The sequence below is a fragment of the Protopterus annectens genome, chromosome 11.part0 (assembly GCF_019279795.1).
Source record: "Protopterus annectens isolate FY-2018-M chromosome 11.part0, PAN1.0, whole genome shotgun sequence".
Classification (NCBI taxonomy): Eukaryota; Metazoa; Chordata; order Ceratodontiformes; family Protopteridae; genus Protopterus; species Protopterus annectens.
In genome coordinates, this window is record NC_056745.1 from 224,935,896 (window position 1) to 224,956,418 (window position 20,523).

At 38.0% G+C, this 20,523-nt stretch overlaps 1 protein-coding gene across 1 annotated transcript in view; it reads right to left on the reverse strand.

Annotated features, from left to right (window-relative positions):
- The window catches only part of PLXNC1 (plexin C1), a 735,616-nt gene that overhangs the window by 12,568 nt on the left and 702,525 nt on the right, over positions 1–20,523 (reverse strand). Inside the window, exon 33 of the mRNA XM_044087647.1 lies at positions 18,937–19,011. Coding sequence (XP_043943582.1) covers positions 18,937–19,011 — 75 coding nt within the window. The remainder of the gene's footprint in view (positions 1–18,936; positions 19,012–20,523) is intronic.

Consider the following 20,523-nt stretch of genomic DNA (forward strand, 5'->3'; position numbering starts at 1 on the left):
GTGTATTTTGTTGAACTAGTACCCCATTTAAAGGTATTGCTGGATCTCAGGTCAAACTATATTTTACTTCCTGGCTTATTGCATACATTTCAGCCTTGGATCTTCTAACTTTCAGGCAGGAGATCAAGTAAAAACCATGCCAAATATGTCATTTAATTCCTGCATGCCATGTACAGGATCCTCAGTGAGGACAAAACAGTCATCAGCAAACAGAGAAAAATCTGATTTCTTTTCAAGAGTGCTCCACCTGTGCAATAGAAAGGATTACCTGATACTTTTAAGCTAAATGTTTGGTCACTAGAAGGACATTAGTGATAAAGGGTATGTTTTACTCATACAGAAAAGTCTTAAATTAAACAAATACACCACTTCTTTCCCTACATGTTTAATTTCAATTATTATTCTCATATTTAAGCTGCTTAATCACAGCACTAAACATTGTAAACTCAGTACCATGATTAAGCAACATTGTAACAGTAGCACTGTGTATGGCCTAAACACTGTAAACTCCATGATTAAGCTACATTGTAACAGAAGCACTGTGTATGGCCTAAACACTGTAAACTCAGTACCATGATTAAGCAACATTGTAACAGTAGCACTGTGTATGGCCTAAACACTGTAAACTCCATGATTAAGCTACATTGTAACAGAAGCACTGTGTATGGCCTAAACACTGTAAACTCAGTACCATGATTAAGCAACATTGTAACAGTAGCACTGTGTATGGCCTAAACACTGTAAACTCCATGATTAAGCTACATTGTAACAGAAGCACTGTGTATGGCCTAAACACTGTAAACTCAGTACCATGATTAAGCTACATTGTAACAGAAGCACTGTGTATGGCCTAAACACTGTAAACTCAGTACCATGATTAAGCGACATTGTAACAGTAGCACTGTGTATGGCCTAAACACTGTAAACTCCATGATTAAGCTACATTGTAACAGAAGCACTGTGTATGGCCTAAACACTGTAAACTCAGTACCATGATTAAGCTACATTGTAACAGAAGCACTGTGTATGGCCTAAACACTGTAAACTCAGTACCATGATTAAGCGACATTGTAACAGTAGCACTGTGTATGGCCTAAACACTGTAAACTCCATGATTAAGCTACATTGTAACAGAAGCACTGTGTATGGCCTAAACACTGTAAACTCAGTACCATGATTAAGCTACATTGTAACAGTAGCACTGTGTATGGCCTAAACACTGAAAACTCAGTACCACGACTAAGCTACATTGTAACAGAAGCACTGTGTATGGCCTGTTTTTAATTTGAATGAGACAAGGTAGTCCACATAGCTAGCACTTCAGGTGTGAAGTGGATCACAGTACTATCTGTGTGCTACCCGTGAACGAGTTAAGGACAGACCTAAATTGTCTAAAGGTTTGGGAACTACCACACTGTGGAGGGGGTAAGAATATTTATCCTTGTTAACCTAACCACTCACAACTCATCTAGAGCTTTGGACATCCAGAAATACTAGAAACAGTGCTACGTGTGTTACCATACGTGTGTGCACAAATTAAGGTTTAGACCATCAGAACCAGAATTCCAAGTGGATGGCAGCCTACCACATATCCCATGAAAGTAGTTAAAGAAATTCTGTAAAAAAGAAGAACATCAACAGCAATACAATGTGAGCAAAGAACAGTTGGGCAGACACTATAACCAGGTGGCATATGAGAAACCTTTTCATAAAACAATTATATCAACAAGGAAAAATATAGCTTAGACATAAGCTTATAAGGTGATAAGGTGGTTCATTTATTTTCAGAACTGCTTATGGTTACTAAAAGATTTGGCTTGCTTCAGCTTTATATAGAAACTATTTTGTGCTCTACTCTTCCTTTCAGCTTCTTGAATGATGAATGATTTCTAGTCTAGTTATGATACCATAATTTCCATTCTGGTTGTAGTTGATGTTTGAGCCTTAATGATTAATATCATGACCACTAATCAGTAACCTACCTTATGTTGCATTACCTATGGCATGCTCGTTTTTATGCTGTTAATATTCATATAGATTTATGCATTACTCAAATGTAGGACTAATAACTTGCCTAAGTTGAAAATATATAGTAGCAGTTAAATTGCTAACTTTGTTTGTTGTAAGGCTTGCTTTCTACACTATACAATTCATCCATCCCTGCTTTTACCATTTTTACACAAGGGATGACCGTGTCACTTAACCAGTACAATCATCTAGAGCCAAGGTTCACACCACCGGGTGGCTAGCCCAGCCACCGCTGTTTCTTATACCACACACTCATACCTACGGCCAACTTAGAGTGCCCAATCCACCTCCAGCATGTCTTTAGAATGTGGGAGGAAACCAGAGTACCTGAAGGAAACTGACACAAACAGAGGGAGGACATGCAGATTCCACACAGAAGGCAGCCCAGCCAAGAATCAAACTGGAGAACCTTTTGCTGTGAGGTTACAATGTTATCCACTGGACCACTGTGCTGATAGTGTTCAGTACTACCTTAATAAACTGGAATTATTCTAAGCATCAGCTCTACCATTTTCTGTGTGACTAAATAATGTATGTAGAAGTATAATGCTGGCTGTAAATCTATTGCCCTGGAAAGATACGATTTTTTGCCTAGTGTTTGGGTCATTCATTGTTGAAAATAGATCTTTGAATGAGCCAAGCTACCTGCTTAACACATACTGAAATAAGGACAAAACAGTATAATATTTAAATAAATACACCTTTCTAGAACTTGTTTGCTGCAGACTGGTTGGATTTAAAGACTGATCGTACCCAAATATGGCAAAACATCTGTCAGATTTCTCATGAGCATTACTGCCCTCATACAAATGTGATAATCTACAATATATAAAAAAAAATGTATGTTCTTTCATTCTGGTCGACATGGACAGAATTTCCTGACATTAAGTACCAAATAAATCTGAAGCAGTAAGGGAAATGGCTGGTGATACAGAAAACTCTATAAAATGGTACATATATGACCACATATGCTGATAATACAGCCATAAAAGATTAAAAGTACATGACTGTTCATTTCTGATGGTAATGGTTACTCTGACATGATTTTTCATCTCTGTCTTTCTTACTTAGGCTAGTGATTGCTTCATTGTGCTACTTGCTCAAATACTATATATCCTTACCACTTCCTATTTTAGTTTGCTCCACTTGTCTACCGCTACTTCTATTGGTGTGTTTTGCAAATGCTTTTCTTGCATATTTTTCTAGTCATCCATATGATTCATTTGTTTGTTTCAGTTTGTTGATAGGAAACCTTTAGTGGGGCAGAGTGTATTTTCAGTGGAAGCCAGCCACAAAAAAACATTAACTTAAGGAAAATAAGACTGAACAAAGGACATATATATGGAACGTACACAAACATAAAGTAAATAAAGCAAATAACAAAAAGTTCTACAAGACGAACTAAGCATACATTACTAGAGATGGAATGCAGACAATATCTACAGTTGATAAGGCTTGAGTAGTTAATATTAATGGAGCCACGTGCTGACTTTGAGGGAACATGGGCCAAATTCTTGGCTAGGCTTATAAGGGCCTCTGTGCCAGTAGCCTAGTATCATGCTATGAACCTATGAATTATAACTAGGAACCAGTGAAACAGTTAAAGTAAAAAAAAAGAGAAAGTTCAAAAAGGAAAAAATATGAAAGGGATCAGAAGAAGAATTTACTGAAGGGGTGGTAAGGGTACATCTGATATAGAAAAAAAAGTGGAAGAGTCAGTAGTTAAAAAGGAGAGAGGGTGAATATTACTGAAGGGGTGGTAAGGGTACATCTGATATAGAAAAAAAAGTGGAAGAGTCAGTAGTTAAAAAGGAGAGAGGGTGAATATTACTGAAGGGGTGGTAAGGGTACATCTGATATAGAAAAAGAAAGTGGAAGAGTCCGTAGTTAAAAAGGAGAGAGGGTGAATATATGGTCAGAAACAAACAGAAAGGGGACAACTAGCACAGAGTGCAAAGGAAAAGTGGCAGAAAAGATGAAAGAAGGAAATGTTAGACTCAGTGAAGGAGTGATTAGTACAGAAAGGAGAATACCTGCTAGAATTCCACATTTACAGAACCAATTATTCCATCCTGGAGATTTAGAAGCATACATAAAGAGTGGGAGTGATAAGACCTGTCTGATATGTCTTATTATCTGGAAAAACAGGGCTATGTGGAATAATATAACTTCTTACATATAAGAGAAATGTCTTTACTATTTATCTCAATACTACCTGTAAAGTAATGCTTAAATTCTTTAATTTTTATTGCTGTTCATTGTAAATATATATTTTGCATGGAGCTTTTCTCCATGGGCCTCTGGTAAAAAGGGGACTTGTGTCCATTCAGACTTTCCCTGTAAGCAAAAGACAATAACTAACTAAATAACTAACTGACCGACTGACTGACTGACTGAACTAACCAACCAACCAACTAACTAAATTAGACTGTACGTTGTTTCCTCAGATCCATTTGCAACATGCTGATTTGTCTTGGGTGTTACCTCAAATGGTAATCCCAGTGCTATAATATCCAGTGGACCTTGAACAGATTTCCACAAATTCCACGTGGATGCTATGAAACTTTCAGAATGTAATTTAACCAGGATAATCTTCCTATGTTGTTCTCAAAATCAAGCATATGTGCTTAGTTAATAGTGTACAGCTGAAAGACTTCATGGAAAAAACTTAAATGGAAACGTTATCCTTTGCTGTGCATCTTCTCAGAAACTGCACTTAATGAAAATCGTCCTGTTAAAATACTTTGATATAAACTACTTGAATTCTTTCATATTGTAACATTTTGTGCTGAGTTATATTACTACAGCTAGAAGACAGTACAACAAAACTGTGTTGTGAGGCTGTCAGAGGAACCCTTTTCATGGTGTCTTCCCTCTGTCACTGCCCTCACTTGGATTATATGTCATTCACATGCTGACTCCAGTTTCAGAACACAAATACAAGGGATGATGGTTCAGCTGTATTTAATTATCAGAATATTTGATCTGCTGCTTTCATAATGCATTTATTATTTCGCACATGCAAAGCTCTGACTAGCTTGGTCTTGTAGCTTTTTGCATGCTATTTTAAATACGAAGGGGCTATAAGGTAGCCTGATATAGATCAAAGCTTTGTAGCATTACTGTGTGCGCTACTGCAGCAATTCCTTTACAAAATGATATGCTATCTAAACATCTTTTCAGCTCTCTTCTTCCTCAGGATACACCTGCACAACATCATAAAATTTGTTTTCACCTGTTTTGCATGTTACTTAAAGTATACAGAATTATAATCTATTTTATTTTCTCAGTACTTTGCTGGTTTTATCTGTTCCATTGCATCATTTACTTTATTTTTGAAATATTTTAATATTTAGAATCAGTGCAGGATGTTTGCTTAAAATACCAGCCCACTTAGATGTGTGAAATGTAGAAAGGTTCACGTGCAAGCAGGCATAAAAAGCATACATAATAAAAGCTGCACCTCCTCCTTCTCCCATCATATACATTTTCCACTCTGTGTAACCAACTGTCAACCCGTTTGCAGAATTGCACTAAGATGGTAGCTTAGGGGGTTTGTATACACTCTTTCAGTCTTACTTCACTAAGAAACATACAGTAGCATTTTTTGGAAGTATAAACATCCTTTTCACATATTTTCTCTAATTAGACAGGTTGTTCTGCTCATAGCTAATTTAAATGACCATACAGAAAATTAAGGTAGTGCAGGGACTGGGGAAAAAGTCTCAGCATTTTCATTCCAATCATACTCAGCTGATCAAGATATCACATAGTGATAAGAATGATGTTTTATGTGGGGAGCAAACACCTTGAATCTCCAGTCTGGGTATTTGCATTCCCCACACCCTCATTAAATTATGCAGTCAGCTCAGAAGTTGTTGCATTACAGCATAAGGGTAAAACAGTAACAATATGTCATTTCAGTTAAAATTATTCAGTCTAAAATGGCATTTGCACAACTAAAAATTGTGACTTTTCTTTGGGGCAAACAGCATCATACCTCCCCATATATAGAGCTTTGCCCCCTACACTTCCAAGCTAACATAATCACCTCTGAGTCATAGTTTTTAAGAAGAAAAATTCCTGCAAGCAGCACACAGTTTGACTAAGGGCATCTCATTCCGCACAGGTGCACTAGTCAAACTATTGTCCTTTGCATCACCATGTTACTCATGCAATAAACAAGTGGACATAATGGTGCTATTGCAAATCTCATGTACTGTTTTCCTTTACAATCTGAGGAAGTGAAATTGATTTTCAGAAAAACATGGCTCAAAATGATGAGATCCAAGCCTTTGTGTTTCAGAAAAATGTTTCTTGTCAGTATAACATGTTTATTAAAGTAGTGTGATAGAAATCCTGTCATATCTCTCAAACTCTTGTGCAAAAAATCTGAACAAAGCCTAAAATAATGGGGGGACAAAGCTGCAAAAAAGGGAAACATTTTAAACATTAATCTTATCAACTTAGAAAGTTGTTTGAATAACTGGATTTGTATCAGCCCACGTTTTCTAAAAATATGAAATCTGAAACTCAAAGGTATGACATTATTTAGTGACTTTAATCCTTAATGATTCATTAGAAAAGCACAAATTTTATGACAAACAGACCAAAAATATAACTCAAAAATCTGAACATTCTGCAAAAATCAGGACAGTTGAGAGGTATGCCGAAATTTAGAACGAATCTCATCTGTACTCATTTGCACAGTATTTTATCACAAACAAATCACTTAATTTCCTTATGGTTCTGGGGCTTTCATCAAAAAGGAGTGCTTCGCTGAAACTGAATTACCAGTTACAAAAAGACAGTAATAGCTAGTATAGTACAAAGGAAAACCTTTTCAGACCCTTAATCTACTAATCAATCTGCTTTCCTTAAGTGAGATCAGCTCATGAAGGATCAAAGAAGCAGTTCTAAGTCAAAACAGAATAAGAACACATTTTCCCTAGAATCTTCCTGCAAACGTTTAAATAAGTGTAGTTTTTGAACAGGGTTCCCTCCTGCACCCCCATGTGTAAGTGGGCAAGATCCACACCCCCTTAACGTGTGTGTACAAGCTCCACTAAAACACAACAATGAGGAAGTGCAGCACAGTTTAACAGTGACTATGCAGAGGTTAAATATACAACCTTCAAACTCAAGTTGTGTACCTGCAATTATAGCCCAATAAACATGTCCCCTCAATTCAGCTGTCATTCCCCATTTCTTTCTTTCGGAGTTCCTCATACATTCAGACCCTACTGCAGCAACCTCCAAGTGCTACTCTAATATTTTTTTGCCTTTTCTGTATCCCTGTTTTGCTGGTCCTCAGCAATGGAGGTAGCAACAAGCTCAAATGCACACAACTTCTGGGCCTAAGGAGATGATCCTTGCAGTAAAATTCAAGGTTAATGGAACCTCAAACCATGACACTTTCAGCTTTTTTTCTCAACTATTTTCACACGCTAGCCCAGTAAAATTGTGAATTTGCACAACACCTGACATATCAGTATACACAAAGACCCTTGCCAGCACTTACCATTGTATGAGAAATGGAAGTAATCAGCCCAACAATTAACAAGATGAGGTCCAAAGGAATGTTTGCATCTTTTCAGCATGGTAATAGTTATTTGACTAATTATGCTGAGACTTAAAGCTTGGTCTTATCAACAGTTATTATGTTATCAGAATGCTGGTTTGGTAACTGCTCTAAGTATAGAGTTTATTCTGACCAGTGAACATTGAATGTAAGGAGTTGTCAGCTCTGTAGTCTGTTTTGTTATTATATAAAAACTCCACTGAAAATGTACCTGCCCTTAGTACTTTGAGAATGTGGTTACTTCAGTACTGCTGCCTTCTTACCATGGTGTTTAGAAATAATTTTTCCACATATCTCACAAAAGACTAAATATACCTTAGTATAGATTACATCTTGTTAGAAATGAAACCATACTATGACAATAATTGAAGCAAACACTTTAAAGGAACCAAAGAGTGTAGGTGGTATTGCTATTTTATGTGATGAGGCAGTACAATATTACTTCTTTAAAACTGAGGAGATTTACTAAGAAAGCAAATGAAAATACATTTATTTTACTATAAAATTCACATTCTCAAGGATAAAGAACTTCCATAAGCAGAAACGTATTGGCAATGCAAATCAGAGAAGTCAGTGATTATGATGCCTAAATCAAGACATCACAACATGTGCATTAACCACAAAAAACAATGTCTTTATCTGAGCGATCTAAACCAAGAAACCCTCCTACATATCCTTTCTGGTTACTCAAATAGGAATACAGAGCAAGTTTTAACACATACAAAGCCAAATGGTTCACAAATCTGTTGTCAAAGAAATGAACACAAAATGGTTATTTTTTGATTGGCATTAAATGTACAGATACTATCCATTACTCCAGTTTTAAACTGCAGATTACTTCAGTATACATGGATGTTTCATTGAGTATATTTTGAAATGGTCAGTTTTACAGTATTGAGATGCTCTATTCAAGTTCCTTGAAGTTTGATTCCTCAATTCCTGATGGATAAAAATGTTAGAGAACACTGGCTATTACAATTAAAGACACTCGTATAATAATATGCTGTTGATAACTTAATATTAATTCATTTCAAAAGAAGACTTCTGAAAATGATAAGGTAAGTACAACATAATTAACTAAAAATGAAAAGCAAAATGTGGCACAGCCGCAGCCTTAGATGGAACTTTTATTAATGCAAGATATTATACTTTTGTGTTATACTAGAAACTTTATAACACCAAAGGTAGCTCAATACAGAAACTGATTACATGTATAGAGCTGCAATCGTAGGACTGCATACATGTCTGCTGACCTCACAAGACCCCAAAATAGTGAAAGTTTTAAAACATAAGGAGAATAAGTCTAAGATGACTTCCCTGCTAGGTTTAGCAGTAGCATATTGTTGTCAAGCGGAAATGGAAATCAGTAGACAGGCAGCAACTGAATCTGCCAAAAAAAAAAAAAAAAAAAAAAAGAAAGAAAGAATATAAGGTATAGGATCAAATGAGAAGGCAAGACATTTGGAAAATACATAAATATAGTTGCAAGTAAAGAAAACTCTTGGAACAAGCTTATGTTGATCAGGATCAAATACAGAAAGGGTTAAGGAGAGGTGAATTTAAACCAAAAAAACGAAAGGTTAATATTGGCAGCCCAAGATAGTGGACAATATACACATTGGTTTACAAAGTCCGTTGAACATGTGGGAGAAAACGACAAATGTAGGTTTTGTAAAACAGAATTGGAAAGAGTTGCACATCCTGTTGCTGGTTGTGATATAGTAATGGCTGAAGGACTGTTACTGAAAGTCTTAATAATGTGGCAAGACTGTTGCACTGGAGATTGTGCAAACATTATAATTGAAGTGGCTGAAAAACATTGGAAACATGAGCCACAAAGCATCATAGAAAATGATGAAGTTTATATCACATGGGCTCACCCATTACAAACAGTTAAACAGATGCGAGAAAACCAGATACAGCAGTCCATGAAAAGAAGACAAAAGTAGCATTGATCAGTGAAATTGCTACACCCAGTGTTTATAGTGTCTTACGTATAGAAAGACACAAAGTTATTAAATACCAGGATTTGCAACCAGAAATGAGGGCAATGTGGAAGAAGGATACTCAGACAGTTCCAACAGTAGTATGAGTAATGGGTCTTATAAAAAGAATTTACAATCGTACTTAAATATGTTACTAATACACGTAACTCTGTGTGAATTGCAGAATGAGTCAAAACCATTCCTCTCAACCTCTTAGAGTAAGAAATCTGGACAAAGCCATAAATAAAAGTGAGACAAAGGCCCAAAAATTGGGACAATCTCTAAATATTGCTCTTACAAACATAGAAAGTTAATAAAAAAGGTTTTGCATTAGCAGGTATTTTCTGAAGGGTATGAAGTCTGAAACTCAAATGTCTGTCATTACTAACTCCATTCCTTAATGGTTTTCTACTAATTTGCCAGAAAACCACAATGTTATGAAAAAACGAACCAAAAATATGAGGCAAAAATCTGGATATTCTGCGGAAATCTATACAGTTGAGAGATATGTTCAAAACTGGGCACATTACAGCTGCTGCAAAGAGCACTTCTGGCAAACATCAAAGATTGAAACAATACTAATTTCATGAACTTTACTCATAGTTTGACTTAAGAATATGATCCATTCCTGTAATGTTATTAGAAACCCAAAAGACTTGGAGAAATTAAAAAAGACAAAAACAAATTTATAATTCCGCTGTACACAAAAAGCAACATAACAATTCCAAGCTGTCAAATGAAATTAAATACAACATTTTTATTTAATCAGCTTTGTTCTATTTCTGTAGTTTTGGTGTTGATTTTGGCAAAACAAATTATTATCTCATAATGCAAGCAAAACTGCTATATACTGCTATATAACTGTGACGGTTATCCCACTCCACAAAGGGGGAGCCATGATAGACCCCGGGATCTACCGCCCCATTAGTCTGACGAGCCTGGTCTGCAAGACCATGGAATGTATCATCATGGAACTCATAAACAAAGACATTGGTAATCTCCAAACTCTGGAACCCACACAGTTCGGGTTTGTAAAAGGCAGATCATGTCTCCTAAACCTGATAGACTTCTTTGAAGCAGTCACCAAAGCCATAGATGAGGGTAAAGTGGTTCACACAGCCTATCTAGATCTCGCCAAGGCTTTTGACACCATCCCCCACTCTGGATATATAGATAAACTCACTAAACTAGGTATAAATTCCTATGTCACAAGATGGGTTGCCAACTGGCTTACTGACAGAATCCGCACTGTGAAAGTAGCAGACTCCAAATCCGACTTCAGACCAGTGGCAAGTGGAGTACCACAGGGTTCAGTCCTGGGTCCTCACCTGGTTGGTATCTACGTCTCTGAAGTACAGGCTAAAACAGAAGGTCTTTGGCTAACTAAGTTCACAGATGACTGCAAACTAGGAGGCATAATCGAAACTCCTAATGATTTGGACATCCTACAAAAGGGCCTCACTGAGACAAATGCCTAGTGTCAAAGCCATGGCCTCAAGCTCAATGCCAAAAAGTGCATTGTCATCCCCTTTGATAAAAACTCTGTACCCATGAACTACCACATAGGCGGTAGTCTACTTAATACTGAAAGTGTGATAAGAGACCTTGGGACACAGGTGGACAGTAGTCTCTCCTTTGATAATCACATTGCCACAGTGGTCAGGAAATCCTTCCACATGGCACACCTCATCACAAAAGGTTTCTCATCTAGAAAAAAAGAGGTCATTGTTCCCCTCTACTCATCACTCATTAGACCCATTATAGAGTACAACGACTCTTTTGGTATGTACCTCACAAGACATCTACAACAACTGGAAAGGCTGCAGAAATACCTCACAAAGAGGATTACTGGCCTCAGACAGAGGCCCTACGCAGACTGTCTCAAAAAACTCCAGCTTTACTCCGTCATATATTGCCTACTCAGAGGCGATCTCTGCCTAACATACAAAGCTATGTCAAACCCAGAGCTGTTGGACATGCTCCACTTAAAGAAATCACAATCCCTCCGAGCTACATGCTCTAGGGACCTAAACTGTGTCACCACAATAAACAGAACATGCTGGAGGGATAGACTCCTGTCCCAGAGACTTCCCATACTCTGGAACAGACTACCTATCTATGTCAACAGAGCTCCTCATTGGCACTCTTCAAGAAAAATCTTGATGATTGGATGGGAAATAGGAAATTCACCCCGGGGATCACTTCTGTGGCTCTGCTTGACAGGGGAACAGGAAAATAGTTTTCTTGGGTGGTGAAAGCCAGGGTACCTTTTTGGCTAGGCTTATAAGCCCTAGGGCCAATAGCCTAGTACCTACTTATGAACATATGAACCTATACATAGCCCCTTAGATTCATAGTATAGCAAAGCAGCATTAAAATCCTAACTTCCTTTTGGAGAGTGCAAAACTAACAACCTAAAATTATGTTTTGGACACCATTATGGTACAAAGTGTAAACACTGATCTTAATCTTCTGTTCTGTAGCACATTGGTTCACAGGTTCATAGTTAAGTACTAGGCAATCAGTCTGCAAACCATTACAAGCCTAACTAATAACACAGATTCACAAAGTCCTTTTCACCTCAAGGATGGAAAGACAAGATAGAATGGGAGAGCATTTGAGGTTGCCCATCCAGTTATCTTGATTTCCCTTAAAGGTGGAAACAGTTTTACATTACTTGACAAGTAGTGGAATTTTTTTCCAGCAATGGAGGATACATTAGGATATGACTCTATCAAGACAGAGGATGCATTAGGATATGACTCTATCAAGCCCACATGTATTATTTATTTGTTAATGTACTTATTATCTCTTCCGATGCCTTTATTGTCTCTGCTGTACGACAGGGTCATTCCTTTATCTACAACCCTCCACACTATTTGATAGTTATTTAGCTGTATGCAGTGAGGGCCTTTTAGCCATTCTGTATAATGGTAACTTAATTAAATTGAGGAGTTCCTATACTTCTCTCACTATTAGTAGGAGTGCTCAAAAGAAGATTGCTAATGTCTTATGTGGATTAATAAGAATAAGCTAAAAATCAGTTTCTTGAAAATAAAATCTATAATCATTGGTAGGGAGAGGAGGGTAAAAAGAGTTTCTACCTTTGAGAGTGGGCCTGACACCTGAATATAATGACAAAATCATAAGCTATCATAACCTGAAGTCATGCTTAATGATATGGTGCCATAAGCAGGGGGGATTCAGTGCCTGTTGGCATGGAGTGGTGTAACCAACCTGATTGTTTGGCACATGGCAGACTGTACCTGTCACTTCAGAGACTATGCATAATAAAGAGAAAACTTTGTGTCTCCATCATGTCTTTTTAGTGTTAAGCAATTTCCAGTTGAAAAAAAAATGCCAAAATACTCTTAACAGATCTGTGATGAAAATAGCCTTGCTAAATGCAAAACACTTTTAAAAATGAGTAGACTTCAGACCTTTCTTTGTGTGTTGTATGCTGATATGTCTAAAATCACAGAAACCTTGTTTCTATACACAAATTATATAAAACAGATGCTAGGGTTTACTTCTTTTTGGTGCTGTAGACCAATAAAAACAGGTAGTAGCATCCCAAACTCTGTATGATATTAATTAAAAGCTAGACTTACAAAAATATGCTCAGATATAGAGCCACCGCATTTAAAATTACAGTAGCTAAATCTAAAAGAAACAACTTTGAGTGTCAGAACACCATCCATGTTATATGCAGAGCACTGAAATGTCCATTAAAAACAGGAATTAACATCTTTATGGCAGACTTCCATTATCAAAACTTTGACTCTGATGCCTAACACAGCCTAGTCAGTTACTACTGGAACTTTTAAATGAACATATAACTGAGGAAGAATGAGTCATAATCAGACAATGGAGAACAAGCACACTGGATACTATACTTAACAATCTACATCTAATGACTCACTGCCCTTTTGGTATGCACCTTACTAGTAAACATACCCCTCAACCTCTTAGAGCAAGAAATCTAAACAAAGTCTAAAATAATGGGGGGGGGGGAGAACATCGCCCCCAAAATAGGGACAAATTAGAAAGTTGCTAGAATAACAGAAAAGCACATATTTTTATGATGAACAGACCAAAAATATGAGGCAAAAATCTGGAGAGTTGAAAGACATTCTAATGAACAATGATCATTATACTGTTGCATTTAATGTAAAAAAGATACCTTAAAATGGAAAATGTCTCTACCATTCTGTATTCTGCCAAACGAATCACAAAGAAAGTAATGTTTCCCTCAGAAACAGAATAGGACAAAAGCCCCCAACTTAAATATGAAAACTAAAGTTACTCTAATAATTTTTATATGGTTAATTACCATATCAAAAACTTATACCTGAAAAAAATAAATATTCATTAACTGAAAAAAATTCTTTGGTAAAGCTACAAAATGTCATTAAAATACATAGGTTCACAGGTTCATAGGATGTTAATAGGCTACTAACCCAAGGGTCTTTACATGCCTAGCCATTAAATCCCAATATAATACTAGAAAAGAGATATTTTCTATGCCCAAAGCTTTTCTAGTATGGACTACCTATGTCCAGGAGAGAAGCCGGGGCAATCCCCAGAAGAAATTTACTGTTTCTCATTCAGTTGTCCAGGTTGTGCTTAAAAAGGATCAAGGAGGTGCTCTTTGATATGGTTTGGAAGCCTATTCCAGAGGAGTGGCAACTCTGTCTCTCCAGCAGGTGTTTATGCCACAGGCTAGATTGAGGTACATGGAATGGGTTACTCTAGTCCCATTTGACTTATGGATATGCAGCATTTCCATTAGATGTGGGTCAGAGATAGCCCTGTTAAGCAGACATAAGTCCCCTCTAAGTATCTATACACTACTGAGTACAGTGACAGTGACTTCAGTCTGTTCGTATATGACGTGATGGAGACCTTGAATTTTCTTACAAATCTCTGAGGTCTCCCAAGTTGCTGCAGGCGGTTGTTATGGTACATACCAAAGGGAGCATTATATTCAATAACAGACCTGATGAGGGACAAGTACAGAGGAGTTATAACCACATTTGCTCTTGAGGTGATGCCTTTGTTAATCAGGTGAATGACATAGAATGCCTTCCTCACCACAATAGACATACGGTGGTCAAAGTTGAGGATACGGTCAACTTGTGTTCTCAGGTCTCGCACTACTGAATTGGTACTTAGGGTATTGTTGTTTATTTTATAATCAGCAGGAACATTGTTTTTACTGGAGGTAATGATGATGCACTTTTTAGCATTTAGTTTAAGACTATGGCTTTGGCACCAATTATTGGTCTGTGTAAGCCCCTTTTAAAGAACACTGGCATTGCTAGGGGATTCAAAGATAGCACCTAATTTGCAGTCATCCACAGACATGGTTAGCCACAGCCCCTCCATTTTGGCCTGCACTTCTGAGAAGTATATGCCAAACAAGAGGGAGCCCAGTACTAACCCTTGTGGGACCCCACTCGTGACAGATCTATTTTGTAGAGGTAAAGTCTCCCACCTTGACTGAGTGTTGTCAATCTATGAGGCAGTTTGCAACCCACCTGACAACATAGGGGTTGATATTCAACTGGGTTAATTTGTCAATGATGCCCAAATGTGGGAGAGTGTTGAAGGCCTTGGCCAAGTCAAGATAGACTGTTTGCACAACTTTGCCATTATCTATGGCTCTGGTCACTTTCTCGAAGAAGTCCACCAGGTTTAGGAGGGATGACCTGCCCTTGAAAAAAAGACAACTGAGATGGATCCAGATTTGGAGGTCATCATGGATCTATATAGTTATGAAGTCCATGATGATTCGTTCCATTCCCTTACAGATGAGGCTGTTTAAACCTATGGGTCTATAGTTCCTGGGTCTGTTGATGAGCCAGCCTTGTGTTGGGGGATAACAGACACTGATTTGACAAAGCCAGTACTCAGGGTGTGCTTGAAGAGACTGCCTAATGGAGTAGCTAGCTCTTGTTTCAGAACATTAAGAATGCAGCCTGGAATACCATCTGATTCCATGGAGACTGTGTTCTTAGCCTTGAAGAGAGAATTGATGACTTGCTCTTTGGAGATGCAGGGGGGAGGAGGAGATGATGAAGACATGGTTTGTGGTATGCCTGGGGGGGGGGGGGGGGATTTTCACCAAACCTGTCTGCCAGCATGTTTGCAATTTTTGGAGGGTCAGTGTGTGTAATGCCATCCATAATTAGTTCAGCACACATCTAAGTCCTATCCTTTATCAGGCTTTTCACTGTCTCTGTTGGCTAGGGGACTTTCAGATGCACCCAGGAAGATCACTTTCTGGGTGGAGTATAAACATGACTTTTGCAAGTTCAGGGTAAATCCTAGGATGGCCATGAACTGTAACGTGCATGCTCAAATTGGGTGGGAAGAGCTCTGAGGGCACCCTGCCTCACACAATCCTCTTGTCACCAGTTTCTTTACTGAGAAACCTTTCCACATTTCAGTTGTCTTTTGTACCTTTGGGTTGCTTATCTTTACCTTGCCTGTGGTAGAAACTGTCTTGTTTGAGAGGAAGGTCCTGTGATAATTAAGAGAGTGAGGATGAACCATGTGCACGACAGATTCCACAGTCATTCCCTTGTCCTCCAACTTCTTTAACATACCCTAAACCTGGAATCCAAAGAGCAGCTCTCTGTCTGGGAACAGGAACTTCTTTAACATACCCAAAACATGGAATCCAAAGAGCAGCTCTCTGTCTGGGAACAGGAACTTCTTTAACATACCCTAAACCTGGAATCCACAGAGCAGCTCTCTGTCTGGGAACAGGACACTGAGCCACTGTACTTTGACATCTTTGGACAAAGACTGTGTTAGCAGCCCTGGATACTGCACCAACAGCGACAGCAGCATGCCCACATTTGATAGCATGTTTTACTCACTGAATGGAGGACTGGACTTATAGGATCAAGGCAGTTAGTTTGGCTTCATTTTGCACTCCCTAACAGATGTTCAATAGCTGATTTAGGGTATGTTTATGCTTCTTAAGGATGTGAATCTGGTAATTTAGGGCCCTAAAAGTTGGGGATAGTGAGACACAAACCTTCCCTTGTCTATCAGCCTACTGTTCTTAGCCTTAGGGCATGTGTTACGGCCTGGAGTCAGAATAGCCTTTTTAGCAGATTCCAGTGATACCATGTCTGGATCTGCTCTAACGTTCTGATACAGCTAGTTATAAGGAGCCTACGCTCTGTAGAAATGATCAGGCTTCTTAGAAACGTGGGTGGATATCTGGTTCTAAGGTGTTTGCATCAAATCAGTTCAGGAAGACCTCCTGGATTAAAGAAATAGCCAAAGGCTTTAGTAACTCAAGCCCCAGAAGTTCTATGTCACTTTTCTAAGAGCAAGAGGTTATATAGACTTGCTACTGGAAATGCTCTGTCTCTCTCTCTCTCTCTCTCTCTATCATTGAAGACCGAATGTCTTCACTATCAGTGTCATATGATAAGGGAAAGGACATATGGAGTATGTAGTCCATTGTCTCACCTTCATCTTCTGAATGCAGTGAATCAGTGTCTCTTACTTGTGAGGTCTTCATCCTTTTCTTGGAGGGTCTAACTCATACCACAGAGAGGTGGTCTGGATTCAGTCTGCAAACTCTGAAGGAACTGCAGAAAACTCTGTGCCGGGTTAGTCAAATCTTGCGAGGAAGGCATGGATTGGTTAGTGGCTGTGGTTCCACCAAGGTTGGCTTTGGCTTGTTTAGAGGTTCCTGTCTCAGAATAGGTATGATGTCTTTGGACACTGTGTAGAGGTCTTAGGAGCCTTTGCGTGCATGTACTTGTTCTAGATTCCAAGTGACCATGTGGATGTTCTCTTTCAAAATAAGCATGGACGAACTTCCCTCTCCTTGCTTGACTACCAGATAGTGTTCAAGGGCAGATTCCTTTCCTGCTGAGTCAAAAGATTGTGTGGCAGCCTCCAAAAGAGCTGCACCAAAGGTCTCAGCCATACCGGATGTTAGACATGGAGGCTGGCCCAGCACCTTCATGGTACTAATATCCTTGGAAATGGGGATCTCCATGGAGTCATCCATCTCCATGATCTACTTAATCTTTGCCTTCTGTTTCTTCTTTTTGTGGGGGTTATTCAGCTGGCTACCATCCAATGACATGAAAGACTTTGAAACATAGGTCATCAGCCTCTTTCGGTGTAAGTAAGCTTGAATAGCTTTATGTTTTGTACATAAGGTCTTTAGCCTAGGTTGGCAAATCTCACATAAATAATGCCTTGCTCCAAGCACAAATGGTAAATGCAATGGTAATACCTATCCTTAAAAGATACTTGACATTTGCATGTGCAATACATTCCAAAGTATGGAATGAAGGAAGGTATTATATTAATCTGACTGCTACTGAATGTGCAGCATACAGCAGAATGTTTAATATTAAAATTGCACACTACCTTTATTTCTAAACTTTAAACAACTTTTGTGGCATAAAGGAATAAAGCCTTAACTAGAGCCCATGTGACCTGGGTTTGATTAGCTTGTGGCATAAAGGAATAAAGCCCTAACTAGAGCCCATGTGACCTGGGTTTGATTAGCATCTCAGGCATTCAGAGGTGCTGGGCTGGCAGATAGGGGTTTGCTGATGATGCTCCCTGATGGGAGGCATGGTCCAATGAGGCGATTAGACATTGGATAAAGGTGAATGCAGGTGAGGAGCAGGGAATGGGTAGGTCATAAATAAATAAAAAGAAAAAACCCTCCCCCCATGGAAGTAGTCAGACAGCTCCCCAGGCTGCCCTTACGGTCCATGCCAATTTAGCCCTAACGGTGAGAAAATACATTGGAGTTAGTAAGGTGGCTGGTAGTCCCTGCGATAGAATGGGGCACCAGGTAGAGTGCCAAGACAATCGTACAGTTAGGGTGATAACAAAAAAAAAAGCATTCAACAACTTTTTACAAATGATTTCCTGTTCCATTTCATTTTGTAATCCTAACTCCCCTTTTCAGCTCTGTTACGTCATGTTTCTGAATCACATCTAACAAGTGTGCTGTTTACTCTTTCAGCCTACCAAGCTATTAAATCAATTTCCTTATATTGCTTGTTTATGTTCAGATTTTTATAACCACTACAATAATTCTTTTTTTTTTTTTGTTTGACATGGATATCTTCAGTGTGTTGCAGATAAATTGTGGTGGCAAAGTGAGCTACAATGTCAGGGTAAGCACAGCACTGCTAAGAAAACATCACTGAATGCCCGCATATTCATTAATTAAAGAAACATTTATCTATTACATCTGCACAATTTAGAATTGAGTTTCAAGAGGCACTCTTCACAGTTTGCATCACATTAACCATGCATTTGCATAGTATAAACTCATTCACTTACCTCATTAAAATACTTTGATATGTACTTGTAGAGATGTATCAAAGCAACATGTTCTTTGAATTCATTTTCATGTTTCTGAAAATATCATAATACATAACACAGCTGTAGTGATACTGTACAATATATAAATCAGACAAAACAGAGATGAGCTTTAATATTTTTGTCTGAACTTACATGTCCAACATTTATTTTTGCCATTTACTAGACATTGTTATATTTGATCAGTTTAATCACAGTTTTACCATATCCCCATGACAATATCCTGTATTAAAGTAATTAGCTCTTTTTTAACACCTTTATTGAATTATCACTTAAGCTACATTTATATAAAAGAAAACAAACCACATTAACGTGTTTCTAGTTACAAACATTATATATCACATTTTTGTATAACTATCAACAATCCAACATTACATAAATTTCTCAATTCCTGCATTCCCTTCATTCTCACTTCCTCTCCAAAAAATTCTTCTACATGTAATGTTCCCCCAATTTCCATTTTTTCTCCGTAATTTGCTACTACCCTTTTCCATAAATCCCACTTTCAGTTCTTTTATCTTTGTTACAATATTCAATACTTCAAATACAGTTGGTTTAGAATTTGATTTCAGTTTTCTAGTAATTGCTTTTCTGGTAGCCACCAGATTTAAATTAGCAAGGCCTTACTATCTCTCGACAATTCAGACCTTGTATCCCAGCTCAAAAAAACAATTTCTTTAGTTATACCCATCTGCTCACCCAATATTTCTGACAGAATACTCTGTATGGAATTTTTGAAGTCTACACACTCATTACACGCCCAAACATATGTTCCTAGCTATCTCTTTCTCCCCCATCAGATCTTCAACATTTGTCATCTGCATGAGGAAAAAATTATTCGGAGTCTGCTTGGGGTACAAAATACATAAGCAAACACTTCCAAGCAAAAACCCTAAATCGTCTAGACTTTGATGCTTACTCAGGAGCCATATGCATGTCCTCCCAAAGTCATTAGCTCATTTTGTTCATCCAATAACTACAAATCTAAAGTACAGGTATAGATAATGGTTATCCTTCAACCTTCACTGATCAGGTACTGTCTCAGCTTAAGAGGCATCATGAACCCTCACCTCTCTTTTACTCAGCTTTGAGCAACTTTTTTTTAACCAAAGCATTCTATATTTAAACCATAGTCTGGTCAAAGTATAATGTCTAGGGTAAGAGCCATTAAAAAATATCTGCATGGTGAAAGCCATCCCATATTATGATTCAGTTACTTGTCTTGTTTTATTATGGAGGAAAGGAACAGAATGTAAGAGGCATATAAGTGGCAGTTTTGTCAAGTAACGTGGAAAATATGGTATCCCCTGATTGATGTGCTTTAAAGCTGCGACAAGGAAGTAGCTCTATTAACAAGTGCTGCTGTCTGTGTAGAGACGTAGATTATTATGATATGATCATAGGTTGTTACTAGGCTAATAGCCCTTGAAGGCCTTGGTAAGCTGAGCCATGTTTACCCATTTATAAAGGACAGGATACCTTACCCCTGGGGAATATAGTAGGGTTTAGGTGGCAAAACATTTGCAAGCTGCCTCTGTGCAAAAGGGA